At 44.6% G+C, this 22,363-nt stretch overlaps 3 protein-coding genes across 16 annotated transcripts in view; 1 reads left to right on the top strand and 2 right to left on the bottom strand.

Annotated features, from left to right (window-relative positions):
- Positions 1–2,082: 2,082 nt before the first annotated feature.
- On the bottom strand, positions 2,083–6,924 carry PPIL3 (peptidylprolyl isomerase like 3). Of its 4 annotated transcripts, none has more exons than XM_032114560.1 (7): positions 6,837–6,924; positions 6,043–6,090; positions 4,804–4,878; positions 3,945–4,038; positions 3,265–3,332; positions 2,770–2,888; positions 2,083–2,481 (listed from the first exon to the last, which is right to left on the bottom strand). In XM_032114560.1, exons 2-7 carry the CDS (start codon positions 6,043–6,045, stop codon positions 2,355–2,357), a joined length of 486 nt encoding a protein of 161 aa, XP_031970451.1. In that variant the 5' UTR covers positions 6,046–6,090; positions 6,837–6,924; the 3' UTR covers positions 2,083–2,354. The 4 variants fall into 4 exon arrangements, with proteins under 4 accessions (XP_031970451.1, XP_031970452.1, XP_031970453.1 ...); XM_032114561.1 differs by lacking the exon at positions 6,837–6,924 and adding an exon at positions 6,747–6,800; XM_032114562.1 differs by lacking the exon at positions 6,837–6,924 and adding an exon at positions 6,726–6,761.
- NIF3L1 (NGG1 interacting factor 3 like 1) lies at positions 6,921–18,661 on the top strand. 7 transcript variants are annotated; one of them, XM_032114556.1, is made up of 8 exons: positions 7,018–7,107; positions 7,361–7,804; positions 8,970–9,132; positions 9,551–9,677; positions 10,097–10,334; positions 11,569–11,652; positions 17,471–17,552; positions 17,686–17,949. In XM_032114556.1, exons 2-8 carry the CDS (start codon positions 7,369–7,371, stop codon positions 17,924–17,926), a joined length of 1,371 nt encoding a protein of 456 aa, XP_031970447.1. In that variant the 5' UTR covers positions 7,018–7,107; positions 7,361–7,368; the 3' UTR covers positions 17,927–17,949. The 7 variants fall into 7 exon arrangements, with proteins under 7 accessions (XP_031970445.1, XP_031970447.1, XP_031970443.1 ...); XM_032114554.1 differs by lacking the exon at positions 7,018–7,107 and adding an exon at positions 6,921–7,011 and having other exon boundaries at positions 17,471–18,661; XM_032114552.1 differs by having other exon boundaries at positions 17,471–18,661.
- A 964-nt stretch (positions 18,662–19,625) lies between these two features.
- FAM126B (family with sequence similarity 126 member B) overlaps positions 19,626–22,363 on the bottom strand; it is a 69,005-nt gene continuing 66,267 nt past the window's right edge. For all 5 annotated transcript variants that reach the window (XM_032114547.1, XM_032114546.1, XM_032114545.1 and 2 more), the window contains 3 exons: positions 22,163–22,224; positions 21,345–21,463; positions 19,626–20,735 (listed from right to left, as the gene is read on the bottom strand). In XM_032114547.1, coding sequence (XP_031970438.1) covers positions 20,649–20,735; positions 21,345–21,463; positions 22,163–22,224 — 268 coding nt within the window. In that variant the 3' untranslated portion in view covers positions 19,626–20,648. The remainder of the gene's footprint in view (positions 20,736–21,344; positions 21,464–22,162; positions 22,225–22,363) is intronic.

Raw genomic sequence — 22,363 nt, forward strand, 5'->3', positions numbered from 1 at the left:
TTTTGGCTTTTTTCTCTGTTCTTTCTTCCATGTTATTTTTCAGTTCAAGAGCTTTTTTCAAATTAATTGCTTTTGATAGGGGAATTTAAACCTGTAACCTTCTCCTTAAAAAGACCTATCATGGCTTGGACACTGGACCCTCCTGCAAAGCTACTCAAGGCCCCCAGTGCTGCATATTCTAGGAAGAAAGGCTTCTGTGCGCTTAACAAGGACAAATATTGCCCAGTGGGCTTTTTCAAGACTTCAGTGACGTTTTTCCATGGGAGACAATAAAACTCGGGTTATCTCCCAGTTAGTTTGCCCCAAGAGGAAGAGCGCACTCGCTGCCCACCCGTCTTTTATGCCCCTTTTCAACCCCAAGCCGACTGCAGCACCTCAGGCCGGAGGGCTGAGGGACGCCCCGGGCGGGCGGAGCGAGAGGGACGCGGGGCTGGGCCGCGAATCCCCGCCCCGGCGAAGGGCTCCGGCTCGGCCCGAGCACAGGCTCCGGGAAAGGCTCCGGGAGCGGCTCCGGGAGCGGCTCCAGCCCCGCAGAGCGGCCGGGGCCATTTTCTGCCCGCCCAAGAAGGCGTAGCAGAGAACATGGCGGCCTGAGGAGGGCAGGGGTTTGTGGCGGGGAGCGGGGGGACGGACTCCGGTTGCGAAATGGTCAATTCTTACCCTGGTGACGAGGCTGTTAGGTGTCTGTGACTGCCCTGGACGTGGTTAGTGGTTCTCTGGAATCAGCTTACCTGATGTACAAGTTTGGCACTGTTCAAAGATCACGCGCCATTATTTTGTTCTTGCCCACTGCTCTCCATCTTAGACCAAGTCCAGGAAAACAGACATTTTAATACAATTTTGAAAAGTTTGTTTGTAATTTTGTCCCAATAGGATCACACTCCTTTCAATACACAGCATTAGATTAAAAAAAAAAAAAAAAGAAAAAAGAAAAAAAATCTAAATTTAATGTGTATCTTCCAGAGAGCAAAATACTTGGTACTGCTGTATTTGCACATATTCTATGAACAGCCTTCTTTTTGTGGAGGAAAAAAAAAAGACCTGAAATTGTTGCAGTTCAGTGCAGTTTTAAATTACTAATTATTTACAGTTCCTTTGCACTGTAGGAAATTTCCCAGAATGTCCTTCCTCCTGCATGTCAGTAGTGTCAGTCAAGAGTGCTATTGCACGCTTCAGTCTACTTGCTACTGCTGCTGGTTATAGGGAAGAGACAGAGCACAAAGCTAAAAGAATGAAATCCTTTACCTGACTGACTGAAGTATTACACTAAAATATATTGTCTGGAACAAGGGCTGGGAGCTTAAAGCAACAGCCCATGAAGAATTTAGAAACTGTCCCAGCAAGCCGGTATTGATTAGCTATGCTCATTAATGCCTCAGTAATCTGTACCTGGCATCTTTGCCTTTCTCTTGCAAATGAGTTCTCATTATTTTAAGAGGCCAAGTCCAAAATAGGATATAATGGTCTGAAGCAGACTGCAAGTCAGCTGGACCTTGGGCCTCCCAAGGATTACAAAGTGTACATAAAAGAATGGGCTTTGCTAAGGGGATGCCCACTGGAGCTGGGGGAAGAAGTCCAAAATGGCTCTCTTATCTGTTCAACATCATGTGACCACAGCCTTTTTGACAGTGCTCTTTGTTGTGTTTACCCCCTAGTCTTTGTGCAAAAAAATGAAGAAAAACAAGTTACAGTAAATCCATGTTACTTAATTTCAATCAACAGCTATGTAAGGACAGAAATACTCTTTCATACCAATAGTGCTGTGCCAGAAGCAGAAGAAATTGCTCCCATCTACCTTTTGGGGAGGCTGAAGAGGTTATCATTGCAACACAGCAGTACAAGAGCAAGCACTCCTCTAAACATGTTCTTTAATCTTCTGGGAGGGAAATGTTTCATCTATTTATGAAACTGTTCTCACCTAAGGGAAAAAACTGCGTATCTTACTTTACTCTTCTGAGAAAACTGAGTAAGGAAAATTACAATTTACATGAGGAAGTTTCATAAAACTGGTAGCATGAAATTATAGCAAAGGACGTTTTTTTAACATAACATCACTCAGAAAGATAAAGCAAAAACCAAAGATTAGGGAAAAAGTTTAAGCTTTTTTTTTATTTTACAAGTATAAAAAACAGTGTTTAAAAATCAAACTCCTGGAAGATGCTCTGGAAAACCTGGCTTCAGAAGCATAAGACTTCTCTGTGACAAGTCCCAAACAACGTCACAACTCCTGAAAATTCTGCATTCAATGAGCAAAGATATGATCCAGCTGAAGTAACCCTTTTTAATGGCTCTTTAAACCCCATAATCTTGGAATTATCTGACCAGTCTGAAGAATGTGTTGAGGCATTCTGTGGCTACAGAGCAAAAGGGTTGGCATGAATTGTAATGTCTTTAATGCGAACATCATTAAGAGGTCGGTAGGTTTTCTCATTCACAGGCAGCTTCTCCAGCTCATCCAGGGTCTCCAAGCCATCAATAACTCTGCAAGAAAAAGAGAAGTGCTGGAAATCGTCTTCTAATAATGATTTATATTTCACAATTAAGGTATCTCAAAACACTTTACAGTTAAGTACCACAGGGCAAGGACCTTGCAAGCAAATGATACAAAATAAGAAAATCAAAACATTTTATGTGGCAAATAATGTACTTTGAAACAAAGTATTATGCATCCATGACAGACTGTGAGAAAAAATACAAGCATCTGCACGTGCCCCAAAACACTCAGATCCCTCACACACTCTGACAGAGGCATGCAGTTGGATCACTTACTTTCCAAACACCGTGTACTTCATGTCCAGGTGCGGCTGTTTGCCGTAAGTGATGAAGAACTGTGATCCATTGGTGTTGGGACCATTGTTTGCCATGGAAACCACCCCACGGACACTGTGCTGAACAAGAGGAAAAACCTCAGCATGAGTACACATCTGTGAAACCAGGACTAACCTGTGCAAAGCACTCTATGACTTAGACCTCTTCATCAATACTATTATTAAGAACAAATCTAGGTTGCTAATATATTCTATCACAATCAGTAAGGAGCTCCTCAAAATGGCTCTTACAATGAAAAGTTACTTCTTTGCCTTCAGTGCATGAAAAACGCTGTCAGAAATTGTTTTTACTTCTGTTTTCAGTGATAAAAACCCTCAAACCTAACTTGCCAAGCACAGAAATGCCTGTTCCTAATTTAATAATAAGCTACTGTTCTCCAACTTGTAGAGAAAATTTAGATGAAAACATAAGTGCATATTGAGAGCACAGAAATACCTTTAGATATTCACTGAATTCATCTTCAAACTTCTTGCCCCAGATGCTGTTACCTCCTTTCCCAGTGCCTGACAAAGAAGCACCACAGTAGAGATTACTGGATTTTCAGACTGAAAAATCCAGAAATTATGTTCTGTTACAACACTTTACAACAAAGACCCTAAGCAGCCTGCAATTAGTTGAGGCAGGTTCTTGACCCTGCACAGAGAAGTAACTCTATATAAGGAACCTACTAAGTAGCAGAACAAAACATATCCCCAGATTAAGTTCTGTATGAGTACGAACAGACACAACTGAATCAGCTTTTCTCCCAAACAGCTGACACTGTCTGGGATATTTTCCCCGAATGCTTTAGAGGCAGCCTTTCAGGCAAAAACCACATAAAGCACAGTAGCAACTTCTTCTTAAACAGAACCATGTTGTGGTTTAGTGGAAACAGCTCGAAAAACTCAAGTATGTAGAATGCATGATTATTTAAAACCAGGGTAACACCTGCACTTCTGTAAACCCACCACAGAAAACTAATCTCATAATAAAAACCTCTTATCACCAATACAATAATTATTATATTTTTACTTGACTTACATTTTGGTTTTAATACCTGTAATTCCTTTTTATTTCCCTACATTTTATTTTTATGTACATTCTTTCTATAGAAAGACCCAGACAGAAGAATTTACCTAATGGATCCCCTGTCTGAACCATGAAGCCCTTTATATTTCGGTGAAATACGCATCCATTGTAGTAGTTACTAGCACAAAGAGCCAGGAAATTCTACAAAAATCAAACAAACCATATTAACAAACAACTGAAAAATAGTATTATCTTACTAAAATGACAGCATTGACAAGACCAAGGCTTTAACCTCTGCTTTGCTTTGTGACCATGCGAATTCCACAGAGTATTGCCACAGAATAGTCATAAACAAATCATAGCTAATAAACTCCTTTGATAGTGTCACACACACAAAGAATAAAAAGCTTTCATTGCAAGGTTGTCTGACTTGAACAAACAAGAAGCCTAAGACATGCTCTCTTCCCATTCAACAGTTTCATTTTGCACATGTAATTTTGTAATCAATAACTTAATGCCTCAGCTTTTTCATTAAAATAGATGAAATTTATTTCAATTTAAGTTTATTGCAAAAAGTCAAAACTGGGGCCCCTGACAAACTGAGAGTGAGTGAGTCTCACTCTTTTAAACTAAAATTCAGTCTGTGAGGGTATGAGTAACCCACGGAAAACACTAGGTGCTATATTTCCCCTTAAAGGCAAAGGACACTTTGGGAGATGCTGGGACTTCAAGAGAAGCATCCCTTAACTAAACCTTATCAAGTGAGAAACAGGCATCAAACTCTAGGCAGTATGACACAGTGCACAAGTTCCATGAGTGGAACAGACACTGCACCAGGTTAAAATGTTGGTATTCCATTACATGAAAAGGTGAATTGCAAAAGCCACTTCACCTCCTCCACAGTCTTCACTATTGCTACTGCTTTGTTTCATCACCAGGCACTCCTACTCCTGGTACTTGACTTACTTCACAGGTCTTTGGAGTACGCTCACAGAATAGTTCAATTTTAATATCTCCCACATCAGTATGCAGCGTGACAGCCTGAGCGAAAGACAGAAAATAACAATTAAATCAGCAATGAAATACCAACAGACTCTTCTATTTCCCAGTCCCACCCAGAAAATAAGCAAGTTTGCACTGCATATAACCATTGTTTTAGTATTTGGTCATAAGCAAGGCTACTGTCACAAACCATCCACATTTCCAGTAAAATCACCAGAAAGCACTCAGTTTCACTTAGTTTCAGGACGAATCAAGTTTCCCATGGTAATGCAGTAGCTGTTTTACATTGTTACGCTCCAGAAATACATTATTCATTTGCAGACAGGACCTACTCAGTCATTTGAATGTAAAGGTGAAGAACCAAGGTTGTATCTATTTTGGATGATAGTGTGGTGCACACACCTCACTGCTTTACAACCAGAGGAGCAACTGATGCCTGCAGCCTTTTGAGTGGTAAGACTAGTTCTGAATGGCAGCATATATAATCTGCCTTCCCAGACAAGCAAATCTACAAATTAACTTACTTTTCTTCAGAATTTATAAATTACCTTCATAAAATTTAAAATCAGCCACACAGAGACCTAAGCAAATATATCTCTTCAGGCCAAATATATCACAGTGCTTCTATGGGAAGTGCTAAATGATACAAAAACAATTACTGTGGGGATAACTGTACAGAAAAACTAATAAAAACCAGCATCATGTTGATAGTGGCATACTTCTCCAAAAGTACACAAGTAAAGGAGACAGCTGCCCACAATGTCCATGAAGATGCTATAAAAGGTGTATGTACAGTTTAAGACATATATAGTCTTATCTCTATTTCTTGATTTGCTAAACTCTTAAAAGCCTGTAAGTGCAGAGGTTTACATATGCTGAAGCAGAGGTATGTTCTTGCAACTAGGCCAATGCTGCTGTGCCAAAAGAAACCAAACTAGATTAACAAATAGATGCCAAAGTAGCATTAAAATCCGGGACCTCTGAAGTGAAAGCATAATTCTATTTTAGACTGATGTAAATCAACCTCTTTTCCTTTTCACAGTATCTTTTTATGAGTTTGAAATTAAAACCCTAAACTTTTCATGACAAATTCCTCACAGCATCAGAGAAAGACGTGTAATCCTTTGAGATGCAGAGCAGCTATTTACCTTCCAAGAGATGACCATTTCAGAAAGAATATATAAAAAGTGCTTTCATTCTTACCATGTCTGCTTCTCAAAAAGCTGGGGTAGCCTCCTATACAGCAATTCCCTGCAAAGGTAATATATGAAATTTGTTGGGGTTTTTTTTCTGTGAACCCCATTTCTTTTTTATTCTAAAATATTTCTTGGTTACATGCTTTTATACCACACGGTTCTACAGTGCCATTCGAGTGACTCTATGGCTAAATTTTTGCACTAAGCAACTACACAGCATATAAAGAATGAAAAATAAATAGAAAAAGACCACTTAGAGAAAGGAGAAGAGGGCGAAAAACACCCTTTCCTAGGATGAAAATGTATACTAAGCAATCAGTTTTTCCAAATATTATGGCAGTTGGCAGAACAGTAGATGCCAGAAATTCACAGGTAAAAGCCACACCTGACAGAAGTGTGATTTGGAGCCAATACGTGACAGCTCTAAGTGGCTGCAATAGACAGGTACCTGCATCCAAGCACAGAATCCCACTTTTTTAATCTTCATAATACTTTCAAATAAAGCGTTTAGAACGACGGTAATAAAACCGCGGCTGCGTAGAAGTCAACAGATTTACGCGCTAATTTCTCCTCTATACACCCGCCCTCCCCGGTGAAGCGCCGGCCCCGTGTCCCCACTCAACCCAGCTGCACCCAGCTGCCCCCCACCCAGGGCAGCCGGAGCTACCGCTGCCTCCCTGCCCGCGGTACCGCCACCGGAATGCCGCGCACAGGACGGGTGCGCTCCGCCGCCCGGCTCCTCCACCGGCGAACCCTGCCCGGCGGCCCCGCCCGTCCGCGGCGCCCGGAGGATGCTTTAACCTGCCGGGGCCGATGCAGAACCGGCGCCCGCCGCCGCTGAAGCGGCTCTTCTCCCGCGGGCCTCGGCTCACTGCCGGGCTGCGGAGGGGCCGCCCCCGGCCCCGCTGAGCGCGGCGGAAGCGGTGGGGCCAAGCGCAGGTCCCGCCCCGCAGCGCCGGCCCTGCTCCGGCGGGAGGTGAGCGCGGTGGCGGCCCGGTCGTGCTCTGAGGTCGCCGGTGCCCGTCGCTCCCCGCCGCCGAGGAGCGAGCGCTTGTGCGGCCGGACTCTGCGGGTCGGATTTGCCGCGGGAAGGGGGATGAAGTTTGAGCTCGGCGCGCTTGGTGCAGGGCAGCGCGGGGCGGCGTGAACGGGGCGGGACCGCGGGAGCCCCGGGGCGGGGAAGGCGCCCGGTACCGGGTGGTGCCGGGGGTAGGCGGGCGCACTGAGCCGTCGGCGTGGCAGCATCTGCAGCCCGAGCGGCCGTGGCTGCTGTTTGGGCCGGCGGGTTCCCGAGGCTCACTGCGGCCTGTGTTTGCCCCGCACAGGTCCCCGCATGCTGCTGCCGGTCCCGCCGCTGCTCCGCCCGCCTGTCCACCGCGTCCGTGCCTTGGGCCTCCCGCCCGTTCGCGCTCTCATGAACCTCCGGGAGCTCGTGTCTGCCCTGAATGACTTCGCATCCCCCGCTCTGGCTGAAAGCTGGGATAATGTGGGGTTGCTGGTGGAACCAAGTCCTCCCCACACTGTGAAAACCCTTTTCCTCACTAACGATCTCACTGAGGAGGTGATGGAAGAGGCAGTGCAGAAGAAAGCAGACCTCGTTCTTTCTTACCACCCTCCTATATTCACACCACTCAAGCGAGTAACGTGGAAAACCTGGAAGGAACGGCTGGTGGTCCGAGCCCTGGAGAACAGAATCGGGATTTATTCTCCACATACGGCGTACGATGCCATACCTCACGGAGTTAATAACTGGCTAACAAAGGGACTCGGTGAGATTCTGTTAAGAAAAAGTTATTAAAGATGTATGCTATTTTAGGTGGGATTTTTCCTTATTTTCCTTTCTTACAGCTTTTACAGGTGTGATTTGAGGACTGTTTTTTATTTTTCCCAATATTTTTATAGTACTGTTGATGCCTTTTCCTGGTCTTAAAATCAAGAGTCAAACACGGTTAGAAGGGGAAAAGGGATTTTACCTTGGTATTTATTTTAAGGATCCTTAGGTGCACACGTCCAGGTCATATGCATCAAAATGCACCCCGCAAAAATGCCCCCCCCAAAAGATCGGGTATAATATTATAGGTGGTACTAATTAGCATATCTATCAAAGATTCCCCAATGAAAGGCTCAAGTGAGCCCCCCTCCCCAAGGAGCCTTCCCCTGGATGGTTCTATCTGAGCTTACAGAATGTGTTCTGGAGAGCACCTTGGGATCTGGGGCACACTGATCCCTAACTATGAAGCTTCTAAAATGTTTAGTCTTTTAACTTGACAAACAAGTCCAAGAATGTAGGCAAAAAGCACTAAAAATACAGAAGTTGTAAAAAAGGTATAACAGGGGTATAAAAGAAAAGGCAAAAAATCGTCATAGCATCACTGTAACCTTAAACACATTTTAGGAAATATATCTTGGTGATGTATACCAGATACAAACACAAGAGGATATTTTCAGATGCATGACTCTACTATTGGGTGTATCTGGAACTGGTGGATATTTGTCCACTGTGGTTGCAATGCTGAGACCACTGACTTTAAATCCCCACCTTTGATTTATGAAGTACAAGACCTCAATGTTCACAAAGGATTTAAGCTATGTGAAATTATTTTAGATTTTTATCCTGTACTGTGGCTCACAGATGTTGTCTTTTCCAGTCTGTCATACAAACCAGAAACCTCTTTCTGGTTTTGTACAATACTTAGGATAAAATTGATGGCATTAAGGATGGCAAATAATATATATCCATCAGCTTTGTTGGGCTTAAAATAGACTGTGTCTAATGGAGACAGGAGAACGAAAAGTCCTCAGGTCTGTCAGGGAAAAAGGATTTGAGTGCAAAATTTGCATCTTTGTACCGCATCTCTTTAAGACATGTTCTAAATCAGTATTAGGATACTTTACCCTGCTTTATAACCCAGCAATCTTGCACTGTTTTCTCAGGTGCCTGTACTTCTGTCCCACTGCATCCATCGACTGCACCAAGCTCTCCAGCTGAAGGCACTCACCGGGTAGAATTCTGTGCAGATGCTGAGCATCTGGATGCAGTGCTGTTCAAAATCAAAGACATCCCAGAGATCTCTTGTCTCACTACTTTCCCAGCCAGGTATCTCTAACGTTGTATTCTTTCTGTTGTTTGAAACATTAAGTTGCTGTAATTGTATTTTACAGTTCTAATCATTTTGTTCCTCTGTGCACTGCTGCTGTATTTTTCAGCAATGAGAAACTTAAGGAATAATAGTCCCTTTCTGATCAATCTATGTCATGCTAAATGGTAATAGCGACTCAAGTCTAGCATCACATAGATGAGAGGTGTTAGAGTATAAACAGGAAATTTGATGAGGACAGTTGAGTTAAATGCCCATATTTGTTTCTTCCAAGACAGTGGACAAGTCTAGGCTATTACAGTGCTACCTTTTTTTCCTTTCTCAGTGGTAGAACAGCCACTGGGATAGAACGATAATAATTACAGTGCCAAAATTTTATCTAGTTATTTAACAAGCACCAAGCATGTCTTTCCTCAGGGTTGAAGGTGAGGAGCAAACACGAGTCAGTTTGAACTGCTCTCAGAAAGCACTGCTGGAGGTGGTGGCATTATTGTCCCAGAACAGCCTTCTTCATCACAAGACCGAGATTCTCTTGCTACAAAAGGTAACAAGATCACATACTATGTCCTGTCAATGAATTACTTGTGTGAGCTGAGTGCCCTAAACAGCGAAATGCAGTAGTGAGTGGTATCCCAGCTTTCCAGTCCTACCCCACTGCTCTGAAATACTGGCATATGGGGATTTGAGGCCACACATATTTTCCAAAGCAATGCAACTATCTATGTGGTCTGTACTAATTCTTAAATCAGTTCCAATAGGTGGCGTAGCTCGTATGTTACATTTGAGAACATCATACACATATTTTTTTGTAACTGTAAATTTACAAAATTTAAAAAAAAAAACCATTGTAAATTTTTTTCAGAGATGTTCCTGCATGCCCAATATGTTCATCCTTCTGTGGTGTGAAAAGCAATGCAAGCATCTGGAGTCAGCTTTCTCACAGTAATTTTGATTTGTTTTCAGCCTCCTCTTCCCCATACTGGAATGGGACGCCTGTGCACCCTGAGCGAGCCAGCCTCCTTGTCAGACATAATCGAGCGTATCAAAGGCCACCTGCAGCTACCCCACGTCCGCGTAGCCGTGGGAACGGGCAGGACACTCGGTACATGGGCCTGCGAGCCAGACTGCCTGCTAGGACGGGCACTGCAGGAACACAGGGAGCATGAGTGTGTGCATTACACTGGGAAACTGTCTTCAGCAGGTTTACTTCCAAGTACTATGAAGCACTGTTAAGAAACAGCATCCTAGAATTTACAGTCATATGAAAAGAATCTCATCTGTATTTTTAATGGGATTCTCTATTATGCTGGTTGATGTGGTGAAGAAGGGACAGCACAAGTTGAATGAAAGATAGCCTTTTTTGTAATTCATATAATGAGTAAGATTTTTTTTTCCTGCCCAGGGTATCAGGCACAAAGGTGCACTGTTTGATTGTATGTTCCCTTTTGTGACTGAATGTTAAAATTCAGAGCACTTTAGGAGTAAGACACTTTATGGTATCCTTATGAACACATAACCATGGTTTTGATGAAAGATAAGGCAAAGAAGGGGAACTAGCTCAAACAATGGGGTCATTAGTAAGATGTGGAGTAAACATCCTCTTATCCCAACTACCTATCCTAATCTCCAAGGAGCACAGCTACTAGAATTTGTGAGAGCAAATTTGTTGAGAACTCTTTGTAACTTAGGAGGCAGAAGTCTTATCAGAAGCTGACAATTGCACTAAAAAATACCCAACTACTTCAAAGCCTCTACGGTGTGGCATTGAAGTGGTGTGACTCCACTTAAATCAACAGTAATTGCAAGGCAACATACTGTAAAACCTTAACAGGTTTTGAAAACTCCCTGTATTGTGTGTCCCCTCTCCTTAGCAAATGTAATGTATATGAAGAATTAAAATTCATGTCACTGTCACATATATAGTAGCTTGGAATTAGCAATCATAGCAAATGGACAAATTTTTATTTGCATGGAGCAGCTTTCTGCTTGCATTAAGACTGCCCTTCTGAGAGTTGTTAAGTTAGGAACCAGTATATCTCAGAGGCAAAATGCTGCCTTAGTGGCATCATTAGTTGGGAAACGAGTGATGGTGGAACACAAGAGTCCTGGAAAGAGTAGCAGCCTATTAAAGGGTTTGGAAACCTAACTAGCACCTCACTAGGGGAAAGGTAGCCATTAGCCAGCCTCTCTGCTGGAGTTTTCTGCAAAGTTTCCTGCCCCTTGAAAAAAGTCTACCTATCACAGAGGATTTCACTGTATTGTCAGAGATGTTACAGGCCCATGACTTTCAAACTGACAAATGTGTCTCTTCTTCCAACAAATTTACATTGACCCTAAAATCAAGGTAGTAGTTAACTGAAACAATTACTAGCAATACAGACATGAGGGCTGAACAAAGGGGAAGGAGTTTAACTGTGGCACCTTTTATCCTGCAGAATCACCAGTGAAGAAAGCTGCTCTGTGTGCTGGTTCTGGGAGCAGTGTCCTGAAGGGAACGGAAGCTGACCTCTATCTCACAGGTAGTAGATTGCTCATTATCTCATTATCTTTATAAAAATAGTCATTAGAGAAAAAAACAAACAAACAAACCTTAGCAAAAAACAAGAGGGTTGACTGGCTGTTGAAAGATTTGGCCAGAAAGAATTACCTGTTATTTATAATTGAGAATCAATCAGTTACTTATTGGAATGACAGACTAACATTAAAGTAGGTATAACGTGGATCAAATGGCAGTGTGGCACAGTGAAAGATACTTGAATTAAAACATTGCTCTACAGCATTTATTTCAATACAAAATTAGTGTTGATGGCAGTGAGTTGTAACTTCCAGTGTGTTTCTCCTTTGGCAACATGTATTTTCTCCATTCCCTATAGAATTCCCTAATGGAAAACAGAATATAATATAGTCTACAGAACCTTCCAAAGAAACTCCATAGCATGTCTGACCAAAGGGACAATTTGGTCCATTATTCTCTCTTCCAACAGTGGGATAGCTATTCCCTGTGGCTCAACAATGTGACGGCTGCCTTGCGTTCTGTAGGAACCACTGCTCCTTCTCCCCCTTAAGTGTAGCCCTGCAGAGCTGACCCTCAGGCTTCCCTATTGCTTTCCTCCATCCTCTTCCAGACCATGATGAGCATTTTTATTTTCTGCCCAAATTGGCAGAATTTATGACTATTCAAAGATGGCAAGGAATTTCTGTCGTTTTGTCTCAGCTGTATACAGAGATACCAGCTGAAAGTCTTTAAAAGAACCCTGGAGCAGGAGTGTTCCACGTTCCTACTGAGCAGGTGGTGTTGCATTTCCGCTTACAGCCTATATTCCATTACATCGCTACAGCTTTTAGCTAAGATTCTCCATACATTGCAGAGACCTGGTTACCTGAACTGTACCATTAGTGATCTACATGACATTTCTTTCTCAAAATGGCAGGAGAGATGTCCCACCATGATGTGCTGGATGCAGTTGCCAATGGGATAAGTGTTATTCTGTGCGAGCACAGTAACACTGAGCGAGGCTTCTTGTCAGAGCTGCGTGACGCACTCGTGATCCACCTACAGAACAAAATCAACATCATTGTGTCTGAGAAAGACAGAGATCCTCTCCAGGTGGCATAGGGGGAAAAAAATTGGAGAGAGAAAATACAGTTAATTGTGGTATCTTGCACAGACATATCCACCTGCAGAGCTTAATGAAGGAGCTTAATGAAGGTCCAGTACAGAATGATTGTATTATATGGTCCCTCAAAGTTTGGGGTATATTTTGTTATGTTAGAAAAATAAATGTTTGTTTTGGAATACCAAAAGCTCATTTACTCAATTACTGGACTGCACTTGAATAAATTTACTGTTACTGCTTAATGTTATTAGATACATTTGATAACCATGATACTCAATGATTGGTTTGGGTAAAATATATAAAACCTGACTTATCTCTGGATTTAAACTTATGCTTCAGTTCTACCCTACTGCAGCTATGTCAAATCATGTCAGTGCAAGTCACTGGTATTTTACCTCATAAATTTCAGAAATAGTTAAGGAAAGGATGGAGATCAACTGTTTGCATGAACAGTTTTACTAAGGCACCACTCAGATGCAAATAGAGAACACAAAGCAAGTTGTTGGTGTGGATGCTAGCAAGGGCTAGCAGAGGAATGTTCCTGTGAAACTTTTCTTTCTCATAAAGCAGTTAGAGAAATCCAGCTTCTCACAGCTTCTCCGTGAAAGCTTTCATTCTCATGCAAACTGGATGGACAACAGTTTGAGAGAATGTAAACCATTTCTACACCTGCAAGTTGTTGTGAGAACAGTGGAATTGTTTTCAGTCTTGTGAGAATAATATTTGGAAATGGGTGTCTTACTGCTCAACCTATCACCTTGGGAGGTGGTGAGTCAATAGGCCAATCATGTAATTTCTCTTTTGCGAACCATGCTATAAAAGGTATGGGTGATTAAATGAGGTCGCTTCGGCCATATCATCTAACCTGGACTTACGTCGTGATTTTGCCGTTCTCTGGGGGATAACAGCAACATCTGGTGACCAAGCGACGTGTACCGAAGACCACAAACCGGACTTTAGAAAGGTGCGTGCCACCCCCCCAACTCCGGCTGGCCTCCCTCTGGGGCCGCGCGGAGCACAGACTGAGCCATGGAGCAGAAATCCTATTGGAACTGCGCGGTATTTTCCACCTTCAAGTCTGTGATACTGACCGCAGGAGCTACCGTAGGAGATGGCGAGCTCGCTGCGTTACTGGACTGGTTGCTTCTGCATGGATGTTATGTGGAGACTGATAGTGACTTGACCTCGGAAGCTTGGAGACGGCTGGGAGACGCGGTACTCCGGGAATTCGCAGCCGGTAACGCCGAGGTGCCTGATTTATTACGCACCTGGGGGGTTTTACACGATATACTGCAGATATGGACAGAAAGACGGGATAGTGCAGCTAACTCAGGCTCTGACGAGTCTGAAGTTATGTGCTTTCCCAGCTCGGGGGAGGCGCCCCGAGTAGCGCGGGGTAGCATGGTAGAATCACTCCCGGTATCGCCTCGGAGGGAGACTAAGGGTTATCTCTGTCCTCGCAGATATGTTCTTTCGAGGGGTTGTTCACCGATAGCGTCCGCGGCTTCTCAGTCTGCCGCGGGGCCAGCGCTGTTGTCTCCGGCAGCGCAGCTCGCTGCACCCTTGTTACAGGGGCAGTCTGTATTCCCGACCGCGGGCGGGGTGTCTCGGCCCCCCCGCGCCCACACGTTCAGGGTCTCAGGGCCCCCGTCCGGCTCCTGTGCGGCTCGGATACCCTACGGCTGTTATTTACGGCCGGGGACTCCGCAGCACAGTCGCGGCAGCGGCCGAGTTCCCCGATTCCTGTCTCTATGGGGGAACAAATCTTGGCAGCGCTGCAGGACATAAAATTGGAGCTCGCAGCACAGCCGGGGATTATAGCAGAGGCGGCTATTGCTGCGCTGGGGCGGGAGCCGGGGCAGATAGTCCCGGTGCCGATAGTCCCGGTGCCGGAACCGGGCGCGGCGCCAGACATTCAGAGCGCACCGCCGCAGCCGGCAGCGCCTCCGAGAGCCCCGGCCGTACCGCCGGAACCGGCCGCGCCGCCAGAGCAGGGTGCGGGGCTGGCGGTCCCGGCGCCTGAGCCTGGCCGGCAGTCCGCGGCGTCCATGGCACTGGGCACCGCCTCTCCTGCGTCGGCGCGGGGGTCGGAGGCGTCCAGGGCACTGGCCATCGCCCCGCCTGCGCCTGGGCGGCAGCGGCCTCTGATTCGGCTGCAACGTTGCAGGCCCCACTGCCGCGGGCGGCGGCCCTTACTCCTCTCCCCGCCGCGCCGCCTGACGCTGCTTCAGCTTCCGCTGCTGTCCCAGCCGCGAATCCAGCCCTTGTAGTTACCCCGTCTACTGGCCCGGAGTTGCTGTGCCAGTCTCCAGAGGGTTTGGCTGATAACACCCCTGGATGACGAGAAAAGCTCCGTTGCTATGGAGACGTCCGCTTCCCGGTGGGAGTCTGTGGCAGAGCGGCGCCGGCAGCGAGCGATGCAGCGAGCTCGCAGCTGTCCTTGTGCTTCTCCGGGCTGCGATGACACTCTCGGTCCCAGAAATCCGAGACGGGCTTGGGAAGAGATTAAAAGATGTGCCTTGCGAGACGGGGCTTGGGAGGTGCTGGAAAGACTTGGGATGCCTGCTGGGCAGACGGCACCTGAGCGATCTGCTGCCTTATCTGATGATAGTATGCAGGAAGATCAAAGATGCAACAATGAAGCCAGCTAGTGGCGACACAGGGTGCTGTCCAGGCTTTCCCAGTGCAGAAAGCTCCTCCTAACTCAGGCCAGGCTGACAAGCACGAGAGTATTGCTTGAGAGGTGGTCCAGGATTTGCAGAATAAAGTTGCTCAGTATGGATTAAGTTCCCCTCAAGTCATGCAGGTAATTAGAGTGCCGAATACTGATCTGCTTTCTCCATTTGATATTAAACATTTAGGTCAGGTTTTATTCCAGCCTATACAATATTCAGTTTTTGAAGCCAATGGGAGAAGGTTGGCTGAGAAGGCCGTAGCTGGGAATATGCAATTGCCTCAAACTGATCCCAGGCATTTAGTTCCTGTGGATGGTTTTCTGGGGATCAATGAATTTTGGGACCCTGATGTTCAGGCTACCTGGCATCCCCAGATCCTGGAACAAATTCAGAAGGTTGGCATGGCAGCTTTGCTAGAAAGTTTGGATACAGCTGCTCCAAAGACGCAATATACGAAGGTATTTCAGGGGCCGAAAGAACTTTTTTCTTTTGTAGAAAGGCTTGCTGGAGCCTTAGAACAGCAAGTAGAGGATGACACCATGAGACAGATGTTGTGCAGGCAGCTGGCAAGAGATAATGTGAATGATGAATGCAGAAAGATCATGGATGCTTTGCCTGGAGAACCCATAGTAGCACAAATGGTTGATGCCTGTGCTAAGGTGGGATCTGGAGAATATAAATCTGCTCTAGCAGCAGTCCTGCGGCCTCCTCAAGTAAAGTCTGGTGGACTAAGAAAGAAACCTAAGGTTGAGGAAAAGCAGAAACAGGTTAAGAAGACAGGGAAGGAAAACAGGAGGATTGATCACTGCAAGCGATGCAGGAGGCCAGGTCATTCTTCAGACCACGTCTACCGACATGGTTGATCCCTGGTACGCCAGGGAAAAAACTCGCTAAGGAGCGCATGGGGAAATTGCGCTCAGATACAAATGTTTCCCCAGGCTCCTCTGATGCAGGCATACTCAGCCAGCTTGCAGCCAGCACCCAGGGTTCAGCTGGGGTGGATGTACATACCGCAGCAACAGTCGTCTTAGACTCCACTCGGGTTTATAGGGTTCCCTTGGATGCACATGGACCCCTAGGGCAAGGCCTGAGTGCATTGCTCGTAGGTAGGTCTAGTACTACCGTTCAGGGGATCCATGTACACCCAGGAGTTAGAGATGCTGACTATACAGGTCAGATTTGTGCTATGGTTTCTACACCCTCCCCTCCTCTTACTATTCCTGAAAAGACCAGAATTGCTCAACTTGTGCCCTTTAAGTCGTGTTCCTAGAGCAGAACAACACAGTTGCAGAGATGGTGGCTTTGGATCCATGGGACCCATCTGCAGCCAAGCGCTGCAGATGACATGTACCCTGTGCCTGCCAAATGCCCAGCTGCCTGTGATCCAGCTCCGAGGTTTGATCGACACGGATGCTGATGTGACCATCATCTCCTTCTCTGTGTGGCCTGCCAGGTGGCCTCTGGCCCCTGTGGGGTCAGCCATCACAGGGTTGGGAGGAACCACAAAGAGCTATTTAAGTGAACACCCTTTGCTGGTGAGAAACGCAGAGGGGCAAGCAGCTCTGGTTCAGCCCTATGTCACTGCAGCTTCGCTTAACCTCTGGGGGTGGGATGTGTTGGCAGCCTGGGGGGTACGGATTGGGATGAATTTTTGATGGGGGCCGCTGTGCTGAAAGGCGCAGTGTATCTATGCTGCCTTTGCGGTGGCTAGTACGCAAATCCATCTGGATTCCTCAGTGGCCCCTGAAAGAAGAGAAATTAGTTGCCCTTCGCCAGTTAGTCCAGGAACAATCAGGGGCATCTTGAGCCTTCTACTAGTCCCTGGAACACTCCTGGTTTTGTAATTAGGAAAAATCAGGGAAATGGAGGTTGTTGCAGGATCTCCGACAAGTCAATGCAGTGATGGAAAGTATGGGGTCATTGCAACCTGGCATGCCCTCACCCACCATGGTGGGAAATCCTGATCATTGATTTGAAGGATTGTTTTTTCACTATTCCTTTGCATCCTAATGACAAGCAAAAATTTGCTTTTACTGTGCCTGCAGTTAACAATGCTGAACCTGCAAAGAGGTATCAATGGAAGCTTCTACCTCAGGGCATGAAGAACAGCCCGACTATCTGCCAATGGTATGTCGCTCAGGCTTTGTCCGGAGTCCGTGAGCAGTTTCCTGAGGCATGCTGCTACCATTACATGGATGATATCCTGGTGGCAGCAAATTCAAACAATCCTGTTATTTTGAATCATTTTCTCTCATTGCAGTCTGCAGGCGAGATGCACCTGCCTCGAGCGAAAGTCTGGGTACGGGACCTCCTCACTAAGAAGTGGGAAGGCCCACACAAGCTCATTGCTTGGGGTCGTGGGTATGCTTGCGTTTCCACAGATACTGGGGTACGATGGCTACCTGCGAGCTTCGTTCTCCCTGACCTGTGGCACCAGAAGCAGAACAGGCAACCTCCAAGGCAACCCTCAAATGATGACCAGAATGCAGATCAACCACTGAATGATTCTTCAGATGATGACCAGGATGTCGACCCTCAGCCTGGTCCTTCTACAAGCAGAGACTGAATTTTAACAGAGACTGAATTTTAAGTTTCTTGTGTTATGGAGTCAGAATGTTACGCAGAATACAGAGCCCTTAAGGCTATTCAGAATTAATGACTGGACGTATAGCTGGGTTCACTAGATGTATTTCTCATGGCATTGCTGAAGAATCCCTCTGCCTGCCTTAAATTAGTATCTGGTTTAGATTATGTTTGGTAACTGGCCATTACTAAACAGACCCCTTATGCTGTGTTTGTTCTCCTTGCTGCACGGGATCCCACAGAGGATTACAAACGTGACCTTTCGGTCCTTTATAAAACAAAAAGGGAGAATTGTGGATGCTAGCAAGGGCTAGCAGAGGAATTTTCCTGTGAAACTTTTCCTTCTCATAAGAAAGCAGTTAGAGAAATCCAGCTTCTCACAGCTTCTCCGTGAAAGCTTTCATTCTCATGCAAACTGGATGGACAACAGTTTAAGAGAATGTAAATCATTTCTACACCTGCAAGTTGTTTTGAGAACTGTGAAAATTATTTTCCTTCTCTAAGAATAATATCTGGAAATGGGTGTCTTACTGCTCAACCTATCACCTTGGGAGGTGGTGAGTCAATAGGCCAATCATGTAATTTCTCTTTTGTGAACCATGCTATAAAAGGTATGGGTGATTAAACAAGGTCACTTTGGCCATATCATCTGACCTGGACTTACGTCGTGATTTCGCCGGTCTCTGGGGGTAACAGCGACAGTTGGTTCTAGTAATTCAACTGCATGATCTACCGCTAATGCACCTTTTAAGGCTTTTCAATAGAGGGACTCTCAATTAAAAAAAGCTTTGGAAGGTTAAAACTCAATTCCTTAACAAAGCTGTAAATTCATGTGCCTTTGTTATTTTCTTTTAAAAACAGTTTCTGTAACTGTGTTTTTTAATTACAGGATTACTAAAACTGAACAAGTAGTATTTTCACCACTGAGTTTTATTTTCCAAGTTAGTTTTTTCTGTTGTGACTTTTTTTTTAAGAAAAAAAAAATCTCACAGTATCATACCCTACCATCTCTGGATGACAAATATTTTATTAGAAATTTGGAAAGATCTTAGCACTATCCTTTTAAGTTAATAAAAGTGGCTCATCAAGCAATGTCTCTATCTAATAATTGCATGTCTTGTTCCACTTAAATGTAAGTGGAAAGAGATGACTGGTGGTATTATCTGAAGCTACCTAGGCTATATAAAGGTCATCATTCTTACCAATACCATGAATTCACCTCAGTATGCTGCGAATTGAGAAGTAATTTCTTCTTTCCCAAGTAAAGGACCTATATGAAGAATCAAGCTGCTGGTGGGGTAAGTAGATGCTCTGGGTTTCTAATACAAAAATCAGGCCATACATCCCTCTTGCTTCTGTCAGTGAGGAGCAGATGAGGTAACTATCACTCCATGGGAAGTTTTGGTTCTCTTCAAAAGCTATATACTGATATTAAAAGGCAGGCAAACAATTCTTGATCTTGGTATAAGAAACTATGTAAAATATTTCTACTAACTAGTTTGAAATCTTCTGTGCAGATATTTGACATAACAATGAAAATGAAGATTTTGCATAATTGCCACAAGGATCTCGATCTTCCTATAACATAAAAAGATTGTGGAAGACAAGACAAGCTAATGAAAATTAATAAAGTACTTTATTTGATTGATTTGAACTATTAAAACACTGAGCTGTAACACAGCTACCAAATATTAGACATACAGAGTCCCTTGAAGTCTGGCTGGCAGACTATGGATGATGGAACTATACAGCTTCCTCCCACATAACTGAGAAAAAAAAGAATTGAAGAAAATATGTCAAACTTCGGCAGTCTCCCAACCTCTAAGGGCTTAAAAAAAGGGAGAGCTTTTAAGTGGCATTTAAGGCCTCCTCCAGGATCAGTGGACACTCCTGATGTAAACAATACAAATATACAATCAAGCTTTAAAAAAATAAACAAAAGAGCTTCATAGCCCCTTCATATTCCTGGACTGCACCTTGAAAAGTAGCAGGCAATGACTTGAGTCCATCATAACTTTAATTATCTAAATCTTATAAAAGGATGTGGGTTTGGGGCAAGTCCTTCAATTTCATTGCCAGAACTTACTAAGTTACCCACAGCATCCCAAACCCACCAATATTCTCCTTTCCTCATGCAGTCAAGGCAGGTCTCATAGCATTATAAATCTTGTCTTCATACACTGGAAGCTAGTTTTGTCTAAATGGTAAAGGAGTACTGGATAGCACTCAGTTGAGAAAAGTTGCACCACTAGTACAAATTAAAGCTCTTGACCACCTTGTGATTTGCCCTTCCCAAGTAAATTGCTCCAATAAAACCCTCATGTCTGCTGAGGTAGAGGGCAGAAGGCACAGTCTCACTGAGTTTGTTTTTCTGGCTGTAAGGCTGGCTGCACAGACAGGAAGGAGGCATTGTCTGAGCTAAGAGACAAAGCAGACAAATCCAACTAGAGTGCAAGAGAGGCCTTGCTTACAGAAGTCATCATTCCAAACTACCTGAAGTAGTTGAACAACGAGCAAGATTCATCAGAATTATTACTTATCAGTGCAGCAGCTGTGAGGCTGGAGACAGAGACCTGAGCATAGGCCCCTCTCCAGCAACCATTGAGAGCAATTGCTGTAGACACTGAGGACACAGAGATGTTACACATCTTCATCCTCTTTCTCTAGGAAGTCAGTCAAGGTACTGTCATCGACAGGAATTAGTAAGTATTCCACACCATCAGCTCCCTGAGAACAGACATGCAAAGACATTGTTAACACCAGTGTACAGTGCCAGGCAAGCCACTAGACAGCACTGCAATGCTAGCATTTATATGCAGTCTGGCTGACATCTGGACAGCATTTGGAATTACTGAAAACCTGGAATATTTCACTGGAGCAACACTGGCAATGCACAAATACTGAGAAAAGTCACTGAGTGAGAAATCTTCTGCTGGGTTATGCTTGTCTGACACTACAAAGCTCCTCAACACAGTGTTCCCATATCTTGTACTGCTATACTGCTCCATTATTATGACAAGTCTGCATTCTTTCCTTACGGAAATACAGGTAATACTATTGGAAGCAGACTGGCAGGCTCCACAGTCCGCTACTTCTCACAGTCTTCAAGAAGAAGATATGTAGGCTGTTGAATAACCAAAGCACACTGTGTTTCTACAGCCCTCTATCCATGTAAAGGGTGTTGACAAATTGGAGGCATGGAAAGAGCTGCAATTACAGAATTTCAGCCCCTTGCTAGTTCCTAGGTGCTTAAAACAATACAGCCTCACTTAGTAGCAAGTAAGCATCTTTTTTACTTGAAGTGGCTGAACATCCAGAATTCTTCCCTGGACTCACCCGCTTGGTCCGGATGAGCTTGTGGTCCCTGAATTCTGTCAGCTGCGCCCTGAGTGTCAAGTCACTGTTCACAAGGAAAGCCTCCCGACACTGCTGGTAAAAGTCCTGGAAAGACAGCCCTGGAGACAGAAAAAGGGAGGAACAAGAAACTGAAGTAGTAAGATTGTCAGGTTTTTCCAGGTATAACACCACATATCATCCACCTGAAAGTCTTGCTTTGGCTTAGACCACAGTGGCTACAGTAACATCAGCTCGTGCAAGTATACAGCCAAAGTAATACTTCAGTAATTAATGAAAAACAGCTGGAATTAACATTCCAGTCACCCTGCTGCCTAATGGAATTTTAACAGCACTTTAAATGCACTTCCTAAAATGGTTAATCTCTCTTAATTTCCAACTCCTCTATCTTGCTTTCTTTACCATTAAAATGTTATTTGTAACCACTGCAACACCTATACAGACAGTGACAGAATATTCCACATGTATCCTAGAAAGCAGGGGTACATCAGAAGTCATTTAGATAGCACCTTTAAGTGCAAGTTATGCAAATTCATAGTCTTCATTTTAATTTTTTTTTACTCCACAGCTCCCCAGGAATGGTCTCAGTCATGTCTAAGCATGTAAGAGGCAGTCCTTCAGGACCAGCCAGTCCATTGATTTCCTGTCTGAGTCAGACACATTGCCACTAGAATGACACTGAGCCTCACTGAGCCAACTGCCCCAGCACTTCTGTTGCTGGAGATGTAACCTGTATACCAAAACTCAGGGATGCTGTGAACAGCAACACCCCAAACAGATGAGAAAAGGTGGGTACTTACCTGGATAAGACGGATTGTCCTTTTTCTCCAGCTGGTGCTGAGCAAGCAGTCTGAATATCCCCCTAAGAGAAAGGAGGAAAGGGGAAAATCAAAATAATAGTAATTAAAAAAACAACCCAAAATTCCTACCATTAGAAAATATTAACTAATTTTGCCTTATGCACAAAGACCTGGTTGTGAACCTCATCACTGGACAAGGTT

This window comes from Corvus moneduloides, chromosome 7 (genome assembly GCF_009650955.1).
Source record: "Corvus moneduloides isolate bCorMon1 chromosome 7, bCorMon1.pri, whole genome shotgun sequence".
NCBI classification, from domain to species: domain Eukaryota; kingdom Metazoa; phylum Chordata; class Aves; order Passeriformes; family Corvidae; genus Corvus; species Corvus moneduloides.